Raw genomic sequence first — 21,651 nt, forward strand, 5'->3', positions numbered from 1 at the left:
AGGATTTCTGTGACAATGAGAGCATAGTTCAAGGGGAAGTGAGATGGAATATTGATTGGACTTAGTCTAGCTTGCAAGTGTTTCTGAATCTCAAGAAAACCCACAAGCAATAAATAAAGGACATGTGCTTATTCTTATGGTTAATAAAAGCTTACCCTTTAGAATCAAAACATAAATGGAGCAAAAATGGTACTGGGCTACATTTACAATTTGCAGCAGCTACATGCAGAATGTGTGTGGGTTAGCCTCAAGCAATGCCAAGTATTTTCAGTCTGGGCTGATTTTGGGTGAATGCTATTTATTTTTTTCAGGAGAAGGAGCAGTTTCAGGACAAACTGCAAGAAGTCTGAAATTCTGGGTTTTTAAACAACAGTGGACCGAGGGCCCTATATTTAGCAATTTAGTTGTCAACCAGTTGCCTATAGACCCACCTTGCAGCAAGTCCACTTGCCCAGACAACAATTTCTTCTGGTCAAACAAATGGCCAAACTTGTTGCTGAAGTCACTGTCTGACACAGGGAGTGTGCACCTTGGCCCTGGAGCACACACCAGTAATGCAAAGAGTGACTCTGGGAATGTGCAGAGTATATTTCTGCCTCGCTTAGTTCCCAGCCAAAAGAGAACTGCAGCATCCAGGTCAGGAGATGTAACTTCCAGGCTCGTTTCAGTGCTGGCAACAGATTCAGAAGTTGCACACCATCTTTGCCAAATAGGGACAGGAAGACCAGAAAGCCCTCTTATTTCAAACTTTTTTTCATTGTTGCTTACATGCTGCAAGAGGAAAATGCCAAGGGTGGTATTCAGCTAAGTTTTACTCAAGAGTAGACCCACTGAAATGAATGAACTTGACTTGGGTCCATTCATTTCAATCGGTCCACTCTGAATAAAACTTAGTTGAATACTATCCAATTACTGCAAAATAAATAAATAAATCCCCAATTCTTAATCACAAATCCCAAACAAAAAGAAACAAGTCACCTTTTCTGGCAAGGGTGTTGTGGTTTGAGGAAGAGCAGCAGCAGAGGCTGCCTGCTGGCCTTCGCTGTCACCCAGCATGACGGCAACTGTCTCAGCAAGAGCTTCATTCACAAAATGTCTAATAATGTCCGAATCCACTGGGAGACCGGCATCGACAAACAGCTGAAACCCCCCGGTACCTGCTGCTTCAACTAAAGATAATAATAATAATAATAATAATAATAATAATAATAATAATAATAATAAATTTTATTTATATCCCGCCCTCCCCAGCCGAAGCCGGGCTCAGGGCGGCTAACAACATTCAACCAGAACACAGGCAAGAACCAAATATTACGGCTTGTATACTATTTTCTTTGACAAAGTAATAATAATAAATTAGTAAGAATAAAAATGGGCACCCCACCACCAAGACTATTCCATTGTAGCTATCCAACCTCCCAAAATTTCAACACATCTTGTGATGGTTTAACCCCTTTCCGTTTTAACAGTACAAATTCTACAAACACCTTCCATAGCTCCTCAAAATCGTTTCTCCTGCGTATTCCCCATCTTACCTTAAAGGAACATGTTAATTTATCATTAATAGCTATATCGCACACCTCTTTATACCATTCTTCCATTTTATATTCTGCTTGAAAAATGGATCCAGAGGATCAGGGAGAGGAGCACACAGAAATTAAGACCCTCTGCATAAATTTTAAGAGGATTTTTCTGTTTGTGCTAGAGCGATATTTGGATCCAAGGTGACGTGCTTGTGTGGCAGAAGTAGCCCTTGATTTTCAGATTTCTGGCATGCAGAAAAACTTCCTTTAAAAAGTATGCTACTTCAACATAAGGCAAAATCATGTATGATATGGATAGAGAGAAGGAAGTTATTCTTCCTCTTCTATAATATTTGAACGTGGTGGTCACCCACTGAAACTGATTGGAAGTGCATTCTTTTCTAAAATCAGGAAGTACTTCTTTACACAATGCCTAACTCATTCACAGAGTTCACTACCAAGAGATGTGCTGGTGCCTGATGGCTTAAGTCAGCCTACCCACAACCTGGTGCACTCCAGATACTTTGAACTTAAAGGTGGCTTTAGGAGGGGGCTCAGACAAACTCACAAAGAAGAGGTCTCTCTAACAATGGCTCTCACCCATTTTAGCTAAATGGAGACTCCAGGTTCAGGAGCAGTATGCTTTAGAATACCGGTTGTTGGGTGATAACATCAGTGCCAATCTTCTGACTATCTCAACAACACATGGGAGGACACAGTCCCAAAGATATGCTGGTCTACCTAGACCAAAGATGGCCTTTGGAGGCCACCAACAGCATTCTGAATCCGACCAGAAAACTAACTATATGTCAGCCAGCGGAGTTCTCTTAGCACTGGAGCAATATGAACCAACACCATGCTGCTGTGTTCTTGAAGGAGAACTCCAAGCACAGAGCACACGTTTAGTGGACCCTACAATTCCCGCTAGTATTCTTCCATTATTATACATAATAAAAATACTTTGCTGCATTGAGCTTATCTGAGGGGTAGGGCAGGGAAATTACTTGAAACCTAAAAAGGGGAGGAAGTGTTAAGGTTGAGAACTGTGTGGGTTATTTTTTTGACCTGGCTTGAGCAAGTGTCTTTAAACACATTTCTCGGTTGAGCTAAACGAAAGCAAGGCTCTAATCTCAAATCAGGCTATTAAGAACATTCGTTTTCCTTGGAACAGTCCACTTTCTGAAAAAACTTCCCTCCATTGGGGGTTGGGGAAGTGACAACGAGAGAAAAATATTGCAACTTTTGCTTACCGATGTCTGAGGATATATCTTGGTTGTCCTCGCTCTCTGATGAGCTTATGTTGGGCACTGCTTCTTTCTGGGGTGGAAACATCCCACTGATGATTCGTGCCATTACTTCCTGCTCCACCCTGGTGGAATAATGATTTCTATATTTAATGCACCTGCCTTTACGCTGTTTATGCCAAATACAGAAGAGCAGAGTTAGAAGCCTTGGCCTCCAGGCTCCCAGCATCCAAATGAGGCAGCCACCTCCCTCTGCCTAATGGTAGGGCTGGCCCTGCTGCAGCCAATGGGAGTTGCAGGTCAACAACATCTGAATGGATTGTGGGGGACACCAGCTTAATCCCTTACGTTGTGTGGCTAACAAAAACCAAGGCCAAGTACGTGTAAAGGGGTTTGCTCATTCCTCCCTCCCTCCATCACGGCCTTCACAGCCCAAATGCAAGACCATGAATTTCTAAGAGCAAGGATCTGTTTTGCACAGGTTGCTCTGTAAAACGCCACATACAAGGATGGTCCTATAGAGCTAATGACATTCCATCAGCGCATCGCTCTGGGAACTCACCAGCCAACCAGCTTGTTTTCCAGGGTCTCCCGTTCTTCTATGATCTCATCCAGAATGTCTGCTGTGGGCTGAGGAACAGCAGGTGGAAAAGGAGGACCACTGTATTTTGGAGAAGAGGTTTCTCCTTGTCTGTCGAAATGTAGGACCGGCTCGGAGAATTCCGGGACACCATCATCTCCTTCGTCCTAATGACAACAAAGGCTAATTTAACACTGTGCAGCCAAGCAGTATTTCAGTACACCTTCCATTAGCAATAAATTTCATTGAGTTCAGGGTCCAGCACGCTTCACATTCAGCAATGTTGGCAACAACGCTGTGCTGCACAAGAAGTTGTGCAAATTTCAAAAAATGGCATACGGACTTATTCTGCATAGCAAGGCACAACCACAACATTGTAGGCAGCTGAGTGGGTCTGGGGACTCTCTAAGTAGCACTGACGGCAATTTTTTAGAACCAGATTCCCCCCGCCCTGTAAGCTCCATTACATTTCTTAATCCAATTTCCTATTCCCATCAGCCATAAGGTCTTTGCTAATGTTGGTAGCTAAGTGCTTTGCCAATCCCATTAGCTACGTTGACACGGGTCCCTCATGAGCAGGGAAGACCAGACTTTGAAAACAGATGTAGCGAAAACAACTTGGAACAGCACGAACTTGACTCAAGAGGGTATTACAAAAGTAGAATATCCATTTACTTATTTATAGTCCAAGATCTATAAAGCTTCTTTAGGCATGGCTAGAAGAATTTTTGACTTCAACCTTTGACCAGAAGCCCCTTGAAAGCTAGAAGCACCTTAGAAACTCTTTTTGAAAATACTCATTTCAAAAAAAGTGGTTACCACCTGGCTTTTAAGACTCCTGTTCACCAAACCCAACCACCACCACAAGCAAAATCAAGGAACAAAGTCCTCCTGGGCACAGAAAACCAGGCATGTGGTTCTCTGAATCACTGACAAATATTTCTATCCAAATTTTCTGTTCTAACTATGCTTCATTTACTTTTATTCTTTTTTCCCGTCCTTTATCTTGCTGCAGAGCCTGCCCTATCCCTCAAGCTCAAAGCAGGTAATGCTTTTATACTACCTCTGCATTCACAAGTCCTGCAAGGTAGGGCTTATTAGAATTCCCAGTTTGCAGATGAAAAATTGAGATGGCGGGCAACTTGCTCCAGGTCACAAATTACTCCATGTCAGAAGCAGAATAAATAATAATAATAATAATAATAATAATAATAATTTATTATTTATACCCCGCCCATCTGGCTGAGTTTCCCCAGCCATTCAAATGCAGGTTTCCCACTGGCTTTGGCCAAGTTCTGCCATCTCAAGCGTTGCTTCTAGAGAAAGCATCTGCTCATATGCTGTGTTGGTGCACACTTTACAACTCACCTGAATTTCTGCAACAAATTGTATTCTGAACATTAAAATTTATGTTGCATGCGAATGTTAAAGTTCAAAAAAAGTGTGTGTTCGTGTATATATATTCACAGACATAAGTACTGGCAAACATTTTCTCCCCACTGGAACAACGGTATTCATAGTTATCTTTCATTCTGACAGCAAATTCCACCCAATATCTAATTACTGGACAGCATTTCTCCCCAAAGGTTTTGTTTGTGTTTCTATTTCAATGAAACCGTCACTGAAGAATTGAAAAATATAACACAGAAGGCTACTACCCTTAGTTTATATATTTTTCATAAAGAAAAAGTGAGTATTCTGCCAAACATTTTGTGGGCATTTCCTTTGTGCACATGTGCTCTCAACAAAGCTGTTATGAGGCTTTTCTTCTGATGTCTCAAGTATTTATATGCTTTCAGATTAAAGTTAATCCTTCCACATCTTCAGGCTCATCGTTTAGGCAAACCCAAGCCAAACATGTGCTAGAGCTGGAATGTTTCTGTGGTCAAACACTAGGCCAAGACTGCCAAGGATGCAGGATGAAAGCAACGCCTGAGAAAATGGAGAAAAAGGATAAGGGGAAGGGAAAAAAATGCTTCTTGCTCCCATCTGAAAAAAAAGGATGATCCTGGCGTCTTTTATTGCTGCTTCATAAGCACAAGCTGGAAATAAATGACCAGGAGGTTTCACTTTACTTATTAAAAAAGAAAGGAAGCATCTCAAAGAAGAAGCAATCTGGCTTCTGATACAGCTACAGCTTAGGTAAAAGAGTAGGAAATATTACGACTCCTTCCCAATTAAGAAAATAAATGAAAAAAAGCAAACTGCATGAATTCAACACTGCAGTTATACAAAGCTAATCTCTAATTGTGCATTGCTGAAACTGTTGTCACGACAATGATGATACAAAGTGAAATTGGATGGCCAATTGGATGATACACAATGAGGTTGGATAGACAGCATCTGTCATGGATGCTGTAGCTGAGATTCCTGCATTGCAGGGAGTTGGACTAGATGACCCTTGGGGTCCCTTCCAACTCTATGATTCTATGAAATACAATTAAGATAGCCTTTTGCATTTATGAATACCAGGATTACAGAAACAGTTCCATTAATAGGTGGCCCAGAATCTCCCTAGCCAATGTACTTCTCTAAATCTTAACTCAGGGAACATATTTTGGGGAAAGGAACATGGAAATTCAACGGTACACAGAAGTTAGGACATTCACTGGATTGTGATTAGTGATGCTTACATCACCTTGTTGACAAAGGTCCGTATAGTTAAAGCTATGGTTTTCCCAGTAGTGATGTATGGAAGTGAGAGCTGGACTATAAAGAAGGCTGATGGCCGAAGAATGGATGCTTTTGAATTATGGTGCTGGAGGAGACTCTTGAGAGTCCCATGGACTACAAGAAGATCAAACCTATCCATTCTGAAGGAAATCAACCCTGAGTGCTCACTAGAAGGACAGATCCTGAAGCTGAGGCTCCAAGACTTTGGCCACCTCATGAGAAGACAAGACTCCCTGGAAAAGACTCTGATGTTGGGGAAGATGGAGGGCACAAGGAGAAGGGGACGACAGAGGACGAGATGGTTGGACAGTGTTCTCAAAGCTACCAGCATGAGTTTGACCAAACTGCGGGAGGCAGTGGAAGACAGGCGTGCCTGGCATGCTCTGGTCCTTGGGGTCACGAAGAGTCGGACACGACTAAACAACAACAAGGGGCTGTGAAAAGGCAGCCAAGAGAGAAGGAAAAACCAGGGACTTGATTGCGCTCATCATTGGTAACCTTCCTTACTCTCTCTTTTCACCCTTGATAGAAAACAGAAAGTGGAGGAGCCTATGCCATGCTTGGGGGCTTCCTCTTCCATTCCAGCCCCTCAGAAAGATCTCCAGATGCACGAATTGCTGAATTTCCAACTACTCTGTGGTTTTCTGCGATGCTTTTAAGCTCCATGTGGTGCAAAATTAAGTATGGTGGTTGCAAGCTGCCTGGTACAAGCAGATCCTGTGCAGATCCTGTGGATTTGGTTGCACAAGACCTTTTGTCAAAGTCTCCTTGGCCTCTAATTTCCTTGTTCCCATCTCAGCCTTAGCAGCAGTTTACACGGAGCGGCAGGCTTTTACAATAAGAGGAAAGCTATACAAAGAAGCTTTGAGGTGAAACTTCAAAGAAGCAGTGAAGATATCAATAGGAGAATTGCCACCGGCTGCTATAAATGAGGGCTGATTGTTTCTTTAGAAGTAATTTTCACGTTAGTGAATTAAACATTCATCAAATCAGTTTACTAAGAAGAATGTCCAGCGGGTAACAGTGGTGACCCTTAAAAAATAAGTATCACATTTTATCCCCTCCAAAGTGAGAAGCTATTGGAAAACCCACCTGACTGACACCAGTAACATCGATGAAGTCAGCACCAGGAAGTTTCAGTTCTTCGTCCTGGGACAGACTGCTTTCTGCAGTAGCCTAAAAAAATACAGATTAAATGAACCTTGAGATTTAGTAGAGGAAAAGAATGCTAAAGCCACAACAACCTTCTTGCGACACTGAAAGAGAGCAGGAAAGTAGATTGGGGAGGCTTATAACTTGGGACCAGTTTCCACCCACCCACCCACCAATATAAATATGAACGGGTGCAAGAGGAGAGGTGCATTTGGAGTCACCACCGGGGTGGGAGACAAGCCTGTCCCCCAGCACTGGAGACCCCAACCACTAAGAATCAAGCCTTTCTTGGTCATGCAGGAAAGAATGTTGGGAACAAGACATGGCAATCAAGTTTGCATCCTGCCTGTCCTCTATAGTTCTCCCATCCCAACAGCCAATGGGACTTAACATTGACTTTAGAGACTTCCAATCAAGCCTTCATCAAAGTGTGTTCTGAGGGACTGGCAGTGAGAGGAGTGTCGGTGTACAAAAGAGAACCAAATGACAAAGTGCCCTGCAAAGGCGCCCACAAAATATAAACCAAGTTCTTCAAGTTTAGCCAGTTACAACATTTACTATGTTATCCTTATTCCTGATTTCTCAGCTTCCAAGCAAAGCAGCTGTGTGAGGAACTGTCTCAGAGCAGTGCTTGCTTCGCAAGAAATTTGACACATGTGAAGCGGCCATTCGATGCTAAATGTTCTCAACAACAGCCATTCCAGACCTGTTTCCTGTGATAATAAACTAGTATATTTATGTATCAGAAAGTAGCAAGGGTGGATTCAAATACCTGTATCACCTCCTTTGGAAAGGAAATCGGGTTGACGCTGGTGCTGTCGCTTGAAATACTGTCAATGTCAACATTAGGCAGCACCTGGAAAGTAAAAGCCCACAGATTCAATCTAGTTTCCCATCTTCTGAAGTATCAAGAGGACATGAACCAAGCTTCCGATGCAGTCTTTGTCCTCTATATGCCATTAAATGCTCAGCCTGTGGCATTCACCTGATTTATTATTTACTCAGTTTCTGGACTGCCCTTCATCAGATTCTGGGGAAACCCAGCCAGATGGACAGGGTATAAATATTATTATTATTATTATTATTATTATTATTATTATTATTATTATTATTACTACTACTACTACTACTACTACTGATTTAACCTGATTTTTAAAAGAAAAGGATGGAGCCAAACTACTGGGTGTGTGGAAGTAGTACATATTCCAATATTCTTATTTACCGTAAGTTGCTGACCCCTTAGCACAAGGCTGGGGAACCTGAATTCCCCACGTTGTTGTGGGACTTCCAACTCTCATCAGTCCCAACCAACCACCTGGTGAATGGTTGGGAAAGATGGGAACTGTGTAGCCTATGCCTGCTGTACCAGTTTCAGTTTTCAGTCATGAGGACTAGAGCCTTCGATTTGCAAACTGGATTGTCAGGAAACCAACAAGCTCCCAGCAGTTACTTTAAAAGGTGCAGCTGAAGTTCTGCTTGGACCCCTGAACCTCCTAAGTCGCTGACTTTTAAGCTCTGATTTAAACAAAAGCAAAAACCCACAATTCATACAAACACACATTTTTCTGACCACGAAATAAAACAGATCTCAAAGCTGAAGTAACCAGACACAGAAGATGGAGGTTTAAATTCATAGAGGCAGCTCTTGCCCTTCTTGTTCCATACCTGGACAGTCAGTTTGGGAGGGTCTTTTTTCTCCGATTTCATCTCTATTATGCCAATGTTGGGCTTCTTTGCCTTTGGCTGTGGTTTCAGGGGAGCAGGAGGAACAGAGGATGTCACAGTAAGAGGGTGAAATTCGCCTATGCTTATTCCTGTAGGCTGAGAAGAGATGCTGTTGATTTGTTTTTGACCTAATGTAAGTGCAAAACAAAAGGAAGAAGGAGAGAACCACCTTTAACAAATCCTGAGCCAGAACGCAAATGATAAACAAAAGAGAAAACTGAACATGTGTGATAATCTATAAATCCAGCCAGCCAGACATAGACATCCAAATACACACCCTTCTAGTAACTGCAATGCTGTATTTCATACCAGAGAAACAGGAAACTGTAACACCTTCCCAACCTGTTACTTTCCTCATTCCTGTCATAAAGATCATACACACACACACATGCATGTCGCCTTGGAAAAAAATGTGTGAAGTTTTACGGGCCGCCTGCTCATTTACTACAGAGCCAAGCTCAATATCCTTGTATTTATTTGCAAAGCCCCAAACCACAATCTGAACCCTTACGTTCCAGCTTGATCTCTTATATCATCCGTAGGAGCACTGCGGTCATCCCGAGTTGGTGGGGCTCATTTAACACTGACACACAAACGAGACAGTAGCATTGTCAGCCCTGTCCGGTGAAATGCCTTGCCAACAGAGATTCGGCAGGCACTTTCTGTCTTAACCTTTCAACATTTGCTGAAAACATTTCTGTGCTGCCAGACATTTCCTGTAACAGTTAGATGATGATCTGTAATCTTAAATATTCATGTGGTTTTTATTGTGCACTGTATATATGTAATTGCTATAAACTGCTTTGATTTTTCAAAAATGAAGTTTCAGAATACAGTGGACCCTTGGGTTACATTACCTTCAGGTAACGTAACTTTCGGGTTGCGAGTGCGGCAAACCCGGAAGTGTATACTTCCAGGTTTTGCCGTGTGTGCATGTGCAGAAGTGCTCCATTGCGCTGCGCATGCAGAAGCGGTGCCTCTAAATGTGGACTTTTCGGGGTACGTACGGAACGTTGGAACAAATTAAGTTCATATCCGGAGGGTCCACTGTACAACCATTTTTTATAAATAAAAATATAGGCACAGGATGTGGGGGGAAGCATACAAAAGGAATCAGAGACTCCCTCTCTCAGGCCACTGTATATACAGTCATACCTCTTGTTATGTTCAGTTCAGGTTACGTCTTTTCAGGCTGCATCTCGCGGCAACCTGGAAGTACTGGAAAGGGTTACTTCCAGGTTTCGTCGCTCATGCATGCGCAGACGCTCAAAATGACGTCACATGCATGCACAGAAGCGGCGAATCGCAACCCGCACAGTCGCAGGTTGCATTCTGCTCATGTTGTGAACGGGGCTCCGGAACGGATCCTGTTCGCAACCAGAGGTACCACTGTAGAATCATAGAATTGTAGAGCTGGAAGGGATCTAACCCTCTGCAATGCAGGAAAATGGAGCTCTCCCATACGGGGATCAAACCTGCAACCTTTGCATTATCAGCACCACACTCTAAGCAACTGAGCTATCCTATACACTAGGAAAAAGGGTGGACCAGCTACAGTTTGACTTAAGAACCTAAGAAGAGCCCTGCCGGATCAGACTAAAGGCTCATTTCCCTGAGCAACTTTGTGGCAAGCCAAAAATCAGGACCTGAGCGCAACAGCACTCTCTTACCCATGCTACTGTCTCTGAATCTTGGAGGTACTATATAACATCCTGGTACTGTGCCTTAAGCGTGATTTACCGAACCAAGCATGTTCAAGACTGGGTCTACTATTCTTTCACAAACAGTTTAATAGGCTTCAAATCTGCTGCAGATTTCCTAGACCTGATTTCTCCTAAAAGCACTAGCCTGAATATCAAACTTCCCCACTGTTTTGTGAGAATTTCGTTTACTACAGTGACATCTAGGGATGGTAAAAATAACTGCAGTGAAAATAGTAAAAGTTACATAGGGGGCGGGGACTCCATATCTGTATGTACACACATCCCAGTGAAACAGCCTCAAATGAAGGTAACAAGTTCATATATACCCTGATGAAATCTGAATTGGAAGCAACTGCCCAGGGAAGAGATCTTAAGATTAAGATGGAAAGTTTGGAGATAACATCTGTTTTTACAGCATTATGCCCCCACCTCCCAAAGGTGGTGAGGAAAAATCCATGATAGAAATTATGAGGAAAAGGAGTTGAAAATAGTAATAGTACTGCAATAGCCTCAGACAAACCTATGATGCAGTTACATTTGGAATATGGTCTCTGCATCTCAAAAAGAGAGAGAGAAGACACTGGAGTTGAAAAAGGTGCAGAAAGGGTTTAACCAAAATTATCGGAGTGATGGAGCAAGACTCCTAACTAGGAATGGCTGCAACAGCCTTCACCGAAGCTGGTGCCTTGTGCTACAACTCCCATCAGCCCCACTCCCCATGGCCATGCTTGTGGAAGCTGGTGAGAGCTGTACAATGGATGCTCGGGTCTCAAACACGAACCGTGCAGGATGCACATTCGCAATCCGCAGCGTTCGCAACCGCAGCGGTGCATATGCACACGCACGAGTTGCAATTCGGTGCTTCTGTGCATGTACAAAGCGCGATTTAGCGCTTCTGCGCATGTGCGGCCGCCGAAACCCGAAGTAACCCGTTCCGGTACTTCCGGGTTTTGGTGGTCCGCAACCTGAAAAAAACGCAACCTGAAGCCCCGAGGTATGACTGTAGTCTGAAACATGTGGAAGGCATCAGCTTGTGGGAGGCTAAGATACAAGATCTGGAGTAAAAAGAACCCACTGATGTATCATAACCAAGTAATCACACGCAGAACACACACGCAAATGACTGGCCTCTTTAATTTACAAAAAGGGTGAGGAAGGCAGCATACTATGCACAGGATAAGGGAAAAATGTTTTCTGTCTCTTATTAATGCTAGAATGTGGGGTGCTCCGGTGAAGCCCAAAAGCAGGAGATTCAGGAAAGACTGAAGGAAGTACCTCTGTGCAACACACATCATACACATACACACATATAGAACTCATAGGTGGCGGAACTAAAAAGGGATTAGACAAGTTCATGGCAGAGAAAGCCATCAGTGGCTTTTGATATGGTATCAGGACCAGTATCAGCAGCAAGGGAGGGCTACTCCCTTTTGCCCTGCTTATGGGCTTCCAAGGGGCACCTGATTGGCTGCCATGGGAAACGGGATGCTCCACTCAATAGGCTTCAGTTTGATAAATAGGCTTTCATCTGATAAATTCAGAAGAGCAGCAGCCCTGCTGTACTTTAACCTAGCCTAACCAATAATTTACTAAGAAAGGGTTCCGATTCCTTGGACTTCATTTTTCTAATAGATCCTCTGCACCTCTCATTTGCAGTATTTTTTTCCTCATTAGGATAATCAGACACACCCATGAATACATTCTGGGGCTAAGAATATAATTAGGGATATGAAGCCTCCCTCAAATCATGAGCTGCCTTGCTCCTGCATCCAGAAAAATCCCATGTGAACCTCTACACGGACAAACAAGGAAGAACAATTTGCGGTGTAGCAGCAGACTTTTTTTCTGAGTGAAGGTGGCTCATGTAAGTTGAGCCTCTCTTTTTTCTTTTCCATACCTAATGGAATAGCCATTGGGATGAGATGCCCTTCAAGAGCACCTGAGAGTTCAGAGGTCTCTCTGGTGGGGCTGAAGAGATACTGGAGCTCCTGATGAGAAGCAGATCCTGCAGGTGGCTTCCTAGGACTGCTGCGCATGTAGGGACCAGTCTGCGTCCTTGCCGATTTCAGTTTCGTACCTGGAAAGAACATCAGATAAATCGTGAGTCTCCGGCAGCTCAGTGCAAGAGCATCTGATGCCAGCTTCAGTCCTTGGCATCTTCAGGGAGGAAGAGAAAAATCTCCTGCCAGAAATCCCGGACAGCCACTACCACTCAGTGTAGAAATGGTCTGACTCAATATAAGACAGGTTATTTATTTACAGCGTTTATACCTCACCCTTGAGTCAAACAGTCTCTTAGAGCAGCTTACAAAAATTAACTCTAAACCTGTTTCCTAGGCTATGAGAAGAGCATGAAGCTTTAGAGCTGTGTTTCCCAAAGTGGGTGAAACTGTCCTCTGGGGGGTGCTGGAATGATCTAGGGGGGCAGCAGTAGCCTCGGATGCAATTGGGAGAGCACTGAATAAAAATAAGGGGGTGGAGGAAGAATAAAGGAGAAAATGTTTCATCTGTTGTGTAATGAGGCTTAATGCCAGGTTGGGCACTGTTGCAGGACAGTGGTGAGGGGTTTTTTCTGGACTTGGGTGAACCCTCTTTGGTTCACCCAGGCCTGAGAAGTGGATTGCAGCTTGCCTGCCTATTTGGCCAATGAGAGGCAGGCTGCGGCGCCAGCCCCGCCACTAGGGCAGATTGGACTGAGTTGGCAGGATGTAGGTGGAAATAGAGATACATGAAAGAACCCAAATTTGTCAATGCATCTTTCTCTTTGTTTGCTTAAAGAAGGTAGATTTCCAGGGAGGTGCCGAGTACCGTATTTTTCGCTCTATAACACGCACCAGGCCATAACACGCATGTAGTTTTTAGAGGAGGAAAACAAGAAAAAAATATTCTAAACGAAACAGTGGATGTATGATTTTTGTGGTTCATGCTGTGGCCACAGACATGTGATCTGACGGTGAGTTTGGGGTAGCTCAATACAAAAATCCTGAGGATCCATGTGGATCCATGCTAAAGTCGCCCTAAAGTCGCAGGGGCGCTGGAAGTCGCAGGGGCGCTGGGGGAGTGAACGGGAAGCAAGAGAAGGAGAACGATGCCTCTCTCTCTCTCTCTCTCTCTCTCTCACACACACACACACACACACACAGAGTATCAATCCTAAAGTTGCAGGAGAGCGCAGGGGCACTGGGAGAGTGAACGGGAAGCAAGAGAAGGAGAACGATCACACACACACACACACACACACAGAGTATCAATCCTAAAGTCGCAGGAGAGTGCAGGGGCGCTGGGAGAGTGAACGGGAAGCAGGAGGAGGAGAATGATAGCTCAAGCACACACACACACAGCCCCTACGGCGGCTAATCCAAAATCGGACAGCAAAAAACTGCAGGCAGGGACAGAGAGTACGGGGTTGTTTTAAAGCAGCCAACCCCGCTCTGCTTCTCTCCCTCCTCTCCGGCTTGGCTCGCTGACAGGAGCCGCTTACACCCACTTTGCTGTTTCAAAGCGAGCCACGGACTGCTCACAACTGCAGCAGATTCCCCTGCCATCCATAGGCATTCACTCCATAACACGCACAGACATTTCCCCTTACTTTCTAGGAGGAAAAAACTGCGTGTTATGGAGCGAAAGTTACGGTAATTATTTTTTCTGAAAAGGAGGTGCTAGGCCAATTAAGTTTGGGAACCTCTGCTTTAAGCAAGCTTCAGAGGTCTAAAGCATGGAACCTAAAAATGTAATTACAGTGGTGCCTCGCAAGACGAAATTAATTCGTTCCGCAAGTTTTTTCTTCTTGCGAGTTTTTCGTCTTGCGAAGCACGGTTTCCCATAGGAATGCATTGAAAATCAATTAATGCGTTCCTATGGAGACCGCTTGCCAGGCTGGCAGTGCGGAGAAGGGCTTTTCTCCCCACCGCAAGCCTTCAGGACAGGTACGGGAACAGAGGGGAAGGCGCGCAGCGCTTCTCCTCTGTTCCCGGGGCTTATGGTGGAAGTAGGGTTTTTCCTCCCCACCGCCAACATTCAGAACAGCAACCTTCCGAAGGCTGCCGGTGGGGCGGAGAGACCTCCTCCCGCCGCCAGCCTTCGGAGCAGCCTTCCGAAGGCTGCCGGTGGGGCGGAGAGACCTCCTCCCGCCGCCAGCCTTCGGAGCAGCCTTCCGAAGGCTGGCGGCGGGAGAAGGTCTCTCCGCCCCACCGCCAGCCTTCGGAGGAGGTCCGAGGACAGTGGGGAAGACGCGCTGCGCTTCCCCGCTGTCCTGGAGATTTCCCTATGGGCTTTCGTCTTGCGAAGGAAGCCCATAGGGAAATACGTCTTGCGAAGCGCATCGAAAAATGGAAAACCCTTTCGTTTAGCGGGTTTTTCGTCTTGCGAGGCGTTCGTCTTGTGGGGCACCACTGTACTCTGGTTGTCACACTGTGATTTTCTTTGCATCTGAGCTTAAAGCATGGAGGGCCATCAGCTTCCCATTCATCCAGCTGGGGGGGGGGGAGAGCATGCACAGGGCACAAGCACCAAAGGCGCCTGGGCTCAGACCCTACATGTTAGGAACTGGTTCAGTGCCATGACCTGCCTAAGTGGAGCTGTCCTTTCATGGAGCCAAAGGAAGTTTGCTCTTCTCAAATTCTGGGAGAATGGAAGGCTCAACAGAGTCTCTCAATCCCATAAACATCCTCAAAATGGATAGCAGGGCCCACGCTAATGAGCCCCACCAACCTGCCACTTGCCCCAAGCAATGCCAATGAAACTGCCATAAAGACTTCTTAAAAGATCAAGGAGAAAGAACGTTTAAACAGGAAATGAAGGCAGACCATTTGAAACACTGGTTTTTAGGAGAAGGCGTTTTACCTACCCTTAACACTCTCTATCAGTTTAGGTCTTGGAGGCTTTGATTTGGGTGAAGGCGAGTTGAACCTCAGGTACGGGGATTTCTTAAGTGTGCTCCTGTGACCCTGGTAAATCGGCCGGCCGTATATCTGAGAGAGATAATCTTCATTTCGTGCCCCTGTCCATCTTTTCGGAGGCCCCTGCAAAAAACCAGAAAATGACTCTGAAACTTTTTAATAAAAAAGGCAACATGCTGGCGGAGAGAGAGAGAGAGAGAGAGAGAGAGAGAGAGAGAGAGAGAGAGAGAGAGAGATGGATCTGGGTGGAGGATTTGGGCTGAAATACCTGATGGGATGGCCTTGGTCAAATTACTCTCTCAACCTAACCACCTCTCAGTGCTGTTGCTAGAATAAAAAGGAATTAACTATTCCAAGCATTTCGGAAAAAGGTGGGGGGGGGGCACCTCGGGTTAAGTATTTAATTTGTTCCGGAGGTCCGTACTTAACCTGAAACTGTTCTTAACCTGAAGCACCACTTTAGCTAATGGGGCCTCCTGCTGCTGCCGCGCCACCGGAGCACAATTTCTGTTCTCATCCTGAAGCAAAGTTCTTAACCTGAAGCACTATTTCTGGGTTAGCTGAGTCTGTAACCTGAAGCATTTGTAACCTGAAGCGTATGTAACCCGAGGTACCACTGTACTGCTATTTATTTGTGCAGCACCGTTGGCAGACATGGTGCTTGAGCAAAAGGGCACCAGCAAATGATACAAGGGATGCCGCATTTGTTTATAGGGTCTTATACCTAGATCTTCAACAAAGTTCTCAGGGTAGCTTACACCACCAGTGGCTTTGTACTTGGGCATTGCTTGGGAATTCAAAAAAAGAAACAAAAAACCACCAGTGCATTTCTGAAATCGGTGATTAAAATCAGTGCAGTTTCAAAAGGTTCAGGCTGCCACTTTTATCCAAAAGGAACCATCATGCAAATTTGGTTAGAAGAACTTGAGAGGTATCCAAATGCATAACCAAAAAAGAAAAGCTCAGCTATATGAGAATCCAGACCTGGAGAATGTGTTCCTCAACCCAAGGTCCCTGAAATCAGTTGCCCTGGGCTACGGCAGGGAAAATATACTATTTATTTATTTTTGAGAGAGAGAGGAGGGCATAATTTCTAGCATTTATACTATGGTTGGTCCATACCTCGGGTCCATGGAGGTCACTGAGCTGAGCTAAGAATCCCTGACTGTTTCCAAACTCTGCAGTCTCACCTTATCTGCTAGCACTGGAGTGGGCTTTGCTGCAGGCAAATGCCTTTTAGTTGGGATTCCCGTGGGGTACTGAGATTTTGCATGTGTTTCTCTGCTGGCTTTCATTGTCTTGACAGCCGGTTGTGCCTCGAGGACATCATTCCTTGCCATTTCATCCTAAAGGCAAAATGTAAAAGCAGCTGGTAAGGTTAGAGCACAGCAAAGGTGCAGCTTTCGACCAAAAGCACTGATGGGACTCTTTCAACTATCTGGCCTTCTATTTTGTAACGACATGCACTTTCTCTTTTGTATAATTTTTCCTTCAATATAGTTTTTAAAAAATGAAGACTTAAGTATCAATAGGTGGGTCTTAAAAGCCATACCTGGATTTCCATGCTGATTGTCTTAATCCACTCATCTACAGACTTTCTGATTCGTATCTCCTCTAGGACATCTCTAGATGAGAGAAGGAAGTGATGTAATTTAGGATGGGTTTTTTGTTTTTTTAACTTGCATCTAGTGAACAAAACTAAAAACTTTGAAACCACCAAGCTTGCCTAATACTATATTTGCTTCTGGCATTTAAGTACAGTGGTGCCTCGCAAGACGAAATTAATTCGTTCCGCAAGTTTTTTCTTCTTGCGAGTTTTTCGTCTTGCGAAGCACGGTTTCCCATAGGAATGCATTGAAAATCAATTAATGCGTTCCTATGGAGACCGCTTGCCAGGCTGGCGGTGCGGAGAAGGGCTTTTCTCCCCACCGCAAGCCTTCAGGACAGGTCCGGGAACAGAGGGGAAGGCGCGCAGCGCTTCTCCTCTGTTCCCGGGGCTTGCGGTGGGAGGAGGGTTTTTCCTCCCCACCGCCAACATTCAGAACAGCATTCTGAATGTTGGCGGTGGGAAGGAAAACCCTCCTCCCACCGCAAGTCTTCAGGACAGCCATCCGAAGGCTGGCGCGGGGAGGTCTCTCCGCCCCACCGCAAGTCTTCAGGACAGCCATCCGAATGCTGGCGCGGGGAGGAGGTCTCTCCGCCCCACCGCCAGCCTTCGGGGGAGCCTTCCGAAGGCTGGCGCGGGGAGGAGGTCTCTCCGCCCCACCGCCAGCCTTCGGGGGAGCCTTCCGAAGGCTGGCGGCGGGAGGAGGTCTCTCCGCCCCACCGCCAGCCTTCGGAAGGCTGCTCGGAAGGCTGGCGGTGGGGCGGAGAGACCTCCTCCCGCTGCCAGCCTTCCGAGCAGCCTTGCGAAGGCTGGCGGTGGGGCGGAGAGACCTCCTCCCGCCGCCAGCCTTCCGAGCAGCCTTCCGAAGGCTGGCGGTGGGGCGGAGAGACCTCCTCCCGCCGCCAGCCTTCCGAGCAGCCTTCCGAAGGCTGGCGCGGGGAGGAGGTCTCTCCGCCCCACCGCCAGCCTTCGGGGGAGCCTTCCGAAGGCTGGCAGCGGGAGGAGGTCTCTCCGCCCCACCGCCAGCCTTCGGAGGAGGTCCGAGGATAGTGGGGAAGACGCGCTGCGCTTCCCCGCTGTCCTGGAGATTTCCCTATGGGCTTTCGTCTTGCGAAGGAAGCCCATAGGGAAATTCGTCTTGCGAAGCGCATCGAAAAACGGAAAACCCTTTCGTCTAGCGGGTTTTTCGTCTTGCGAGGCCTTCGTCTTGCGGAGCACCACTGTATATCAACACAGGATTAAAAACAACTGCCACAGAGCTCTACCTGTCTGCTGTCAACTCATCAATGAAGGCGTGCAGAGCATTCCCATCCTTGGCACGGATAATGGCTTCCAGGTTTTCTTCAAGGAGCTTCTTGTTCTTGCGCACTGCTCTCAGGATCTTTTCAGCATCCCTCAGTATGGATTTGGAAGCCATGGTTGACTGAAGAATGGCTGACTTTGAAAGCTCCTGAAGTTCTGGAAGGCTTGGGGCAACAGGGTATTTTTGCTAAAATCCAAACAAAATGGGATCAGAGGTTCAAATATTCAGGACTGTCTTCAGTGCTGATCAGCCAGATACCCTGATAAGGTCAGCAGTGCTTAATGGAAGCAACTGCCCTCCGTTTGACACCAGTATTGTCAACTCCAGTTAAAACCAAAACAAAGCCTTGGGTATTATTTTGGGGAGACCGGAGGGACATCGCTATGCCTGACAACAAATCCTAATTATTGGACTCTTTTGCTCCATCTTTTTGTGTCTGCCAAACAGCCATGTCATGCTTATAATATTTTATTCTCTTTATAAGTATGCTGTTTTAAATGTGTATTTTATATTTGGCTTCACTTAGTAACGTTTTCTTTTGAAATGTTTAAGATTTTGTTTTTGTTAACTTTGTTTGTGTTCAATATGTATTCTGTAATTGACCTCCTTTGTAATGTTTTATTTTCAAATCTTGGGGATGGTATTTTGGTTTCTTGTTAATTGTGTTGCTTTGACTGTGTACTTTATATTTGACTTTTTTCAGAAATGTTTGATTCTGCATTGTTTTATTGACATTTAATATGCTGTGAACCGCTTTGAGATTTTTCTTAAAAATATAAAGCAGTGTAGAAATAATAATAATAACAATAATATTTTGCTTTTTCATTTATTACCGATTTGAACATCCTGGAAAGCGGCCACAAACACAGAAATTTTAGCTAGGCTAAATCTGGTTACTAAAATAATCATAAGCATGAAATATAATAACCACTCACTATAAAGACAACATGGCAGAAATTTAGAAGCAGCACAAAAAGCCCTCAGCCCAGGGTCAGAAAGTCTGGGGAGATGAGGTCTTTGCCTGGTGCCAGGGACACAGCCCTTGTGGGTACCAGGAAAGCATTCCGCAGACAGGGCACCCCAATCACCACCCACCGCAGTTGCAGGAACCTGTAGAAGCACCTCCGATGATGACGGCCACAGCGAACAGGCAGACTGATGTGGAGGCAGGCGATCCTTCTGTTGGGCGATGTCTCTGCAGTGCGAGGTTGCCTACAAATTAAAAGGAGAAAGTGAGGCCCTTTGACTCCCAAGGCAATCTACACACGTAAATAAAACTACTCAGCCATGCAATACGTGTCTGCAACAGGCAAACGCTAGAGGCCATTTGCAGTAGGAGAACCCACCCACACCACCCCCAGCTTCCAAGCCCTTTTAGAGAATCTTAGTTCTCATGGTATAAGGAACTGGTACACAAGTTTCAATAGAGGTAGGGGGAGCTTCATAGCACTGCATTGCTGCCAGGCCCTATGCAAACTACAGAACAGGGACATTTAAATGCCTGTAGTTTTACTGAAGGTGCACCCAGGCTGTTGCAGTCTGGCGACCGGCTAGCTTGCCGCTAGTGCATGAAGCCAGATGGAGCCACAGACCAGGAGTGCTGATGGCTTCAAAAAGGGAATGAACTACGTGGCAATGAATGCTTGGCAGATGCAAGCATCAGGTCTGCCTTTCTAGTTGTACATGGGTCCAGCCCTGCTTTTAAAACCCCATTTTTAAGGTTATGGCAGAATCAAGGCAGGCAGCTGGGCGCTATGGTTTTTAGTGATTTCATAGCTCACATGTCCTGCAGTGGAATGTTTAAAGGAGTCTTTCGCCAACCCTCCAGAAATTATGGACTACAACCTTCATCAGCCCCAGTGTCATATGTAGACCAAAACCTCTGGGGGCCAGCAGGTTGCCATAAACTGGATTAGAGGTATTTGGTTTTAGGGTATTTTATTGCTCCAAGGCACTGTCTCCATAATTTAAAAACAAACAAACAAATTGACACAGAACCTTCATAATACTATTCATGTCCGACTTCCACTCCTTTGCATCCTGTAAGGCAAGAGGGGAGAAAGAATCTGTTACACTTAAGATAAAGTTCCCTACACAGATATAAAGTACAGTATACCAGAATCACAAGGCATCTTAAAGGCTAACAGATTTATTATGACATGAGCATGTACGGACTCAAGCCCACTTTGTCAGATGCTTGACGTGAAGATGTGCTAAGCTGTTTTTGCTGCAAGAGACGAGCGCAGCAACTTGTCTGGAAAGAAAGTATGCTAGAACTCTCAGTTAAAATCTCACCAAGACGATCTGTATGGAGTTCTAATATACACTTGTGTCTTCCTACTGTAGGCCAAAACATCACCACCACCTCTGTGACCCTCAAGTAACGCCCTTATTCATCATGCTAGAAGGCCTAATTTTATCATGCGTTGGGAGAGAGAAAATGTTCTCCTCTTGATTCCATCCTTTAGGTTACCCTCCATGCCTACCGAAGTTCAACTCGACAGGACAGCTGAACAGTTACGAAAGCATACTGTACTGCAATAAAATGTGGATCCAACTTTTAATAATTAACAATGCCTCCGCAACCCAGGAAAGAAGCAAAAGGAGCTTGGGGCAGGAGTGCACTCAGGCTATTCCACATTGCTCCCTCACATCAGTGCTGTATGGCTCCAAAGAACTACATAGGCTAGCAGACTGCTGACACCAGGTGCCCACAGCCCAAATTCAACACTACACTGTATGTGCAGTGAAACATCCACTTTCCTCCAGAAGGCAAGCCCTCTCCCCTAAACCCCAAGTAGCAAAAACTGCTTTTAAACCAACATGCATCAGGAATTGTAAGGTGCTCACTGAATTACAGCCATTGCATGCCATTTGCGTGATTTATTCTGCTTACAGCTGAGGAGAGTCTGAAAACTGGATTTCCTGGCTGCTACAGTTTCATTTGCAGAAACCACCTCTGCAAGTTCAAATTTCAGGCTCCTGCTTGCAAGTATTTCAACTTCTCCCACTATTAAGTTGTTAAGTTGTTGTTAAGCAGCTGGAGGAGAGGACAGAGGGTGAAGAAAGAGCTGTGAGTGGAGTTGGGCCCTCTTCTATCCTTTGGATCCCCTGCAAAACTCAGCAAACCTGCTGCACCTGGAACTGGGTGGAGAGAGGGCAGCTGAATGGGACACAGGTGTGGGCAGCTGGAGGAAGGACCATGCATCTTGGGCCTGCCCAGAACAAGAACGTCTAGAATGAG

General features: G+C 45.3%; 1 protein-coding gene across 11 annotated transcripts in view; it reads right to left on the reverse strand.

The window, feature by feature from the left end:
• Nucleotides 1-21,651, reverse strand: part of KIAA0586 — a 75,289-nt gene that overhangs the window by 37,315 nt on the left and 16,323 nt on the right. For 6 of the 11 annotated variants that reach the window (XM_083610007.1, XM_083610014.1, XM_083610012.1 and 3 more), the window contains exons 12-24: nucleotides 20,406-20,447; nucleotides 19,530-19,619; nucleotides 18,370-18,593; nucleotides 17,051-17,123; nucleotides 16,689-16,844; nucleotides 15,447-15,621; nucleotides 12,498-12,677; nucleotides 8,838-9,025; nucleotides 7,945-8,028; nucleotides 7,113-7,196; nucleotides 3,330-3,514; nucleotides 2,774-2,892; nucleotides 979-1,169 (exon numbers count right to left, since the gene is read on the reverse strand). In XM_083610007.1, coding sequence (XP_083466133.1) covers nucleotides 979-1,169; nucleotides 2,774-2,892; nucleotides 3,330-3,514; nucleotides 7,113-7,196; nucleotides 7,945-8,028; nucleotides 8,838-9,025; nucleotides 12,498-12,677; nucleotides 15,447-15,621; nucleotides 16,689-16,844; nucleotides 17,051-17,123; nucleotides 18,370-18,593; nucleotides 19,530-19,619; nucleotides 20,406-20,447 — 1,791 coding nt within the window. Of the gene's footprint in view, nucleotides 1-978; nucleotides 1,170-2,773; nucleotides 2,893-3,329; nucleotides 3,515-7,112; nucleotides 7,197-7,944; nucleotides 8,029-8,837; nucleotides 9,026-12,497; nucleotides 12,678-15,446; nucleotides 15,622-16,688; nucleotides 16,845-17,050; nucleotides 17,124-18,369; nucleotides 18,594-19,502; nucleotides 19,620-20,405; nucleotides 20,448-21,651 lie in introns of all 11 variants that reach the window. The other 5 variants (XM_083610010.1, XM_083610008.1, XM_083610015.1 and 2 more) reach the window with 1 other exon arrangement.

The sequence above is a fragment of the Podarcis filfolensis genome, assembly GCF_964270895.1.
Source record: "Podarcis filfolensis genome assembly, chromosome: 1".
In the NCBI taxonomy this organism is placed as follows: Eukaryota; Metazoa; Chordata; class Lepidosauria; order Squamata; family Lacertidae; genus Podarcis; species Podarcis filfolensis.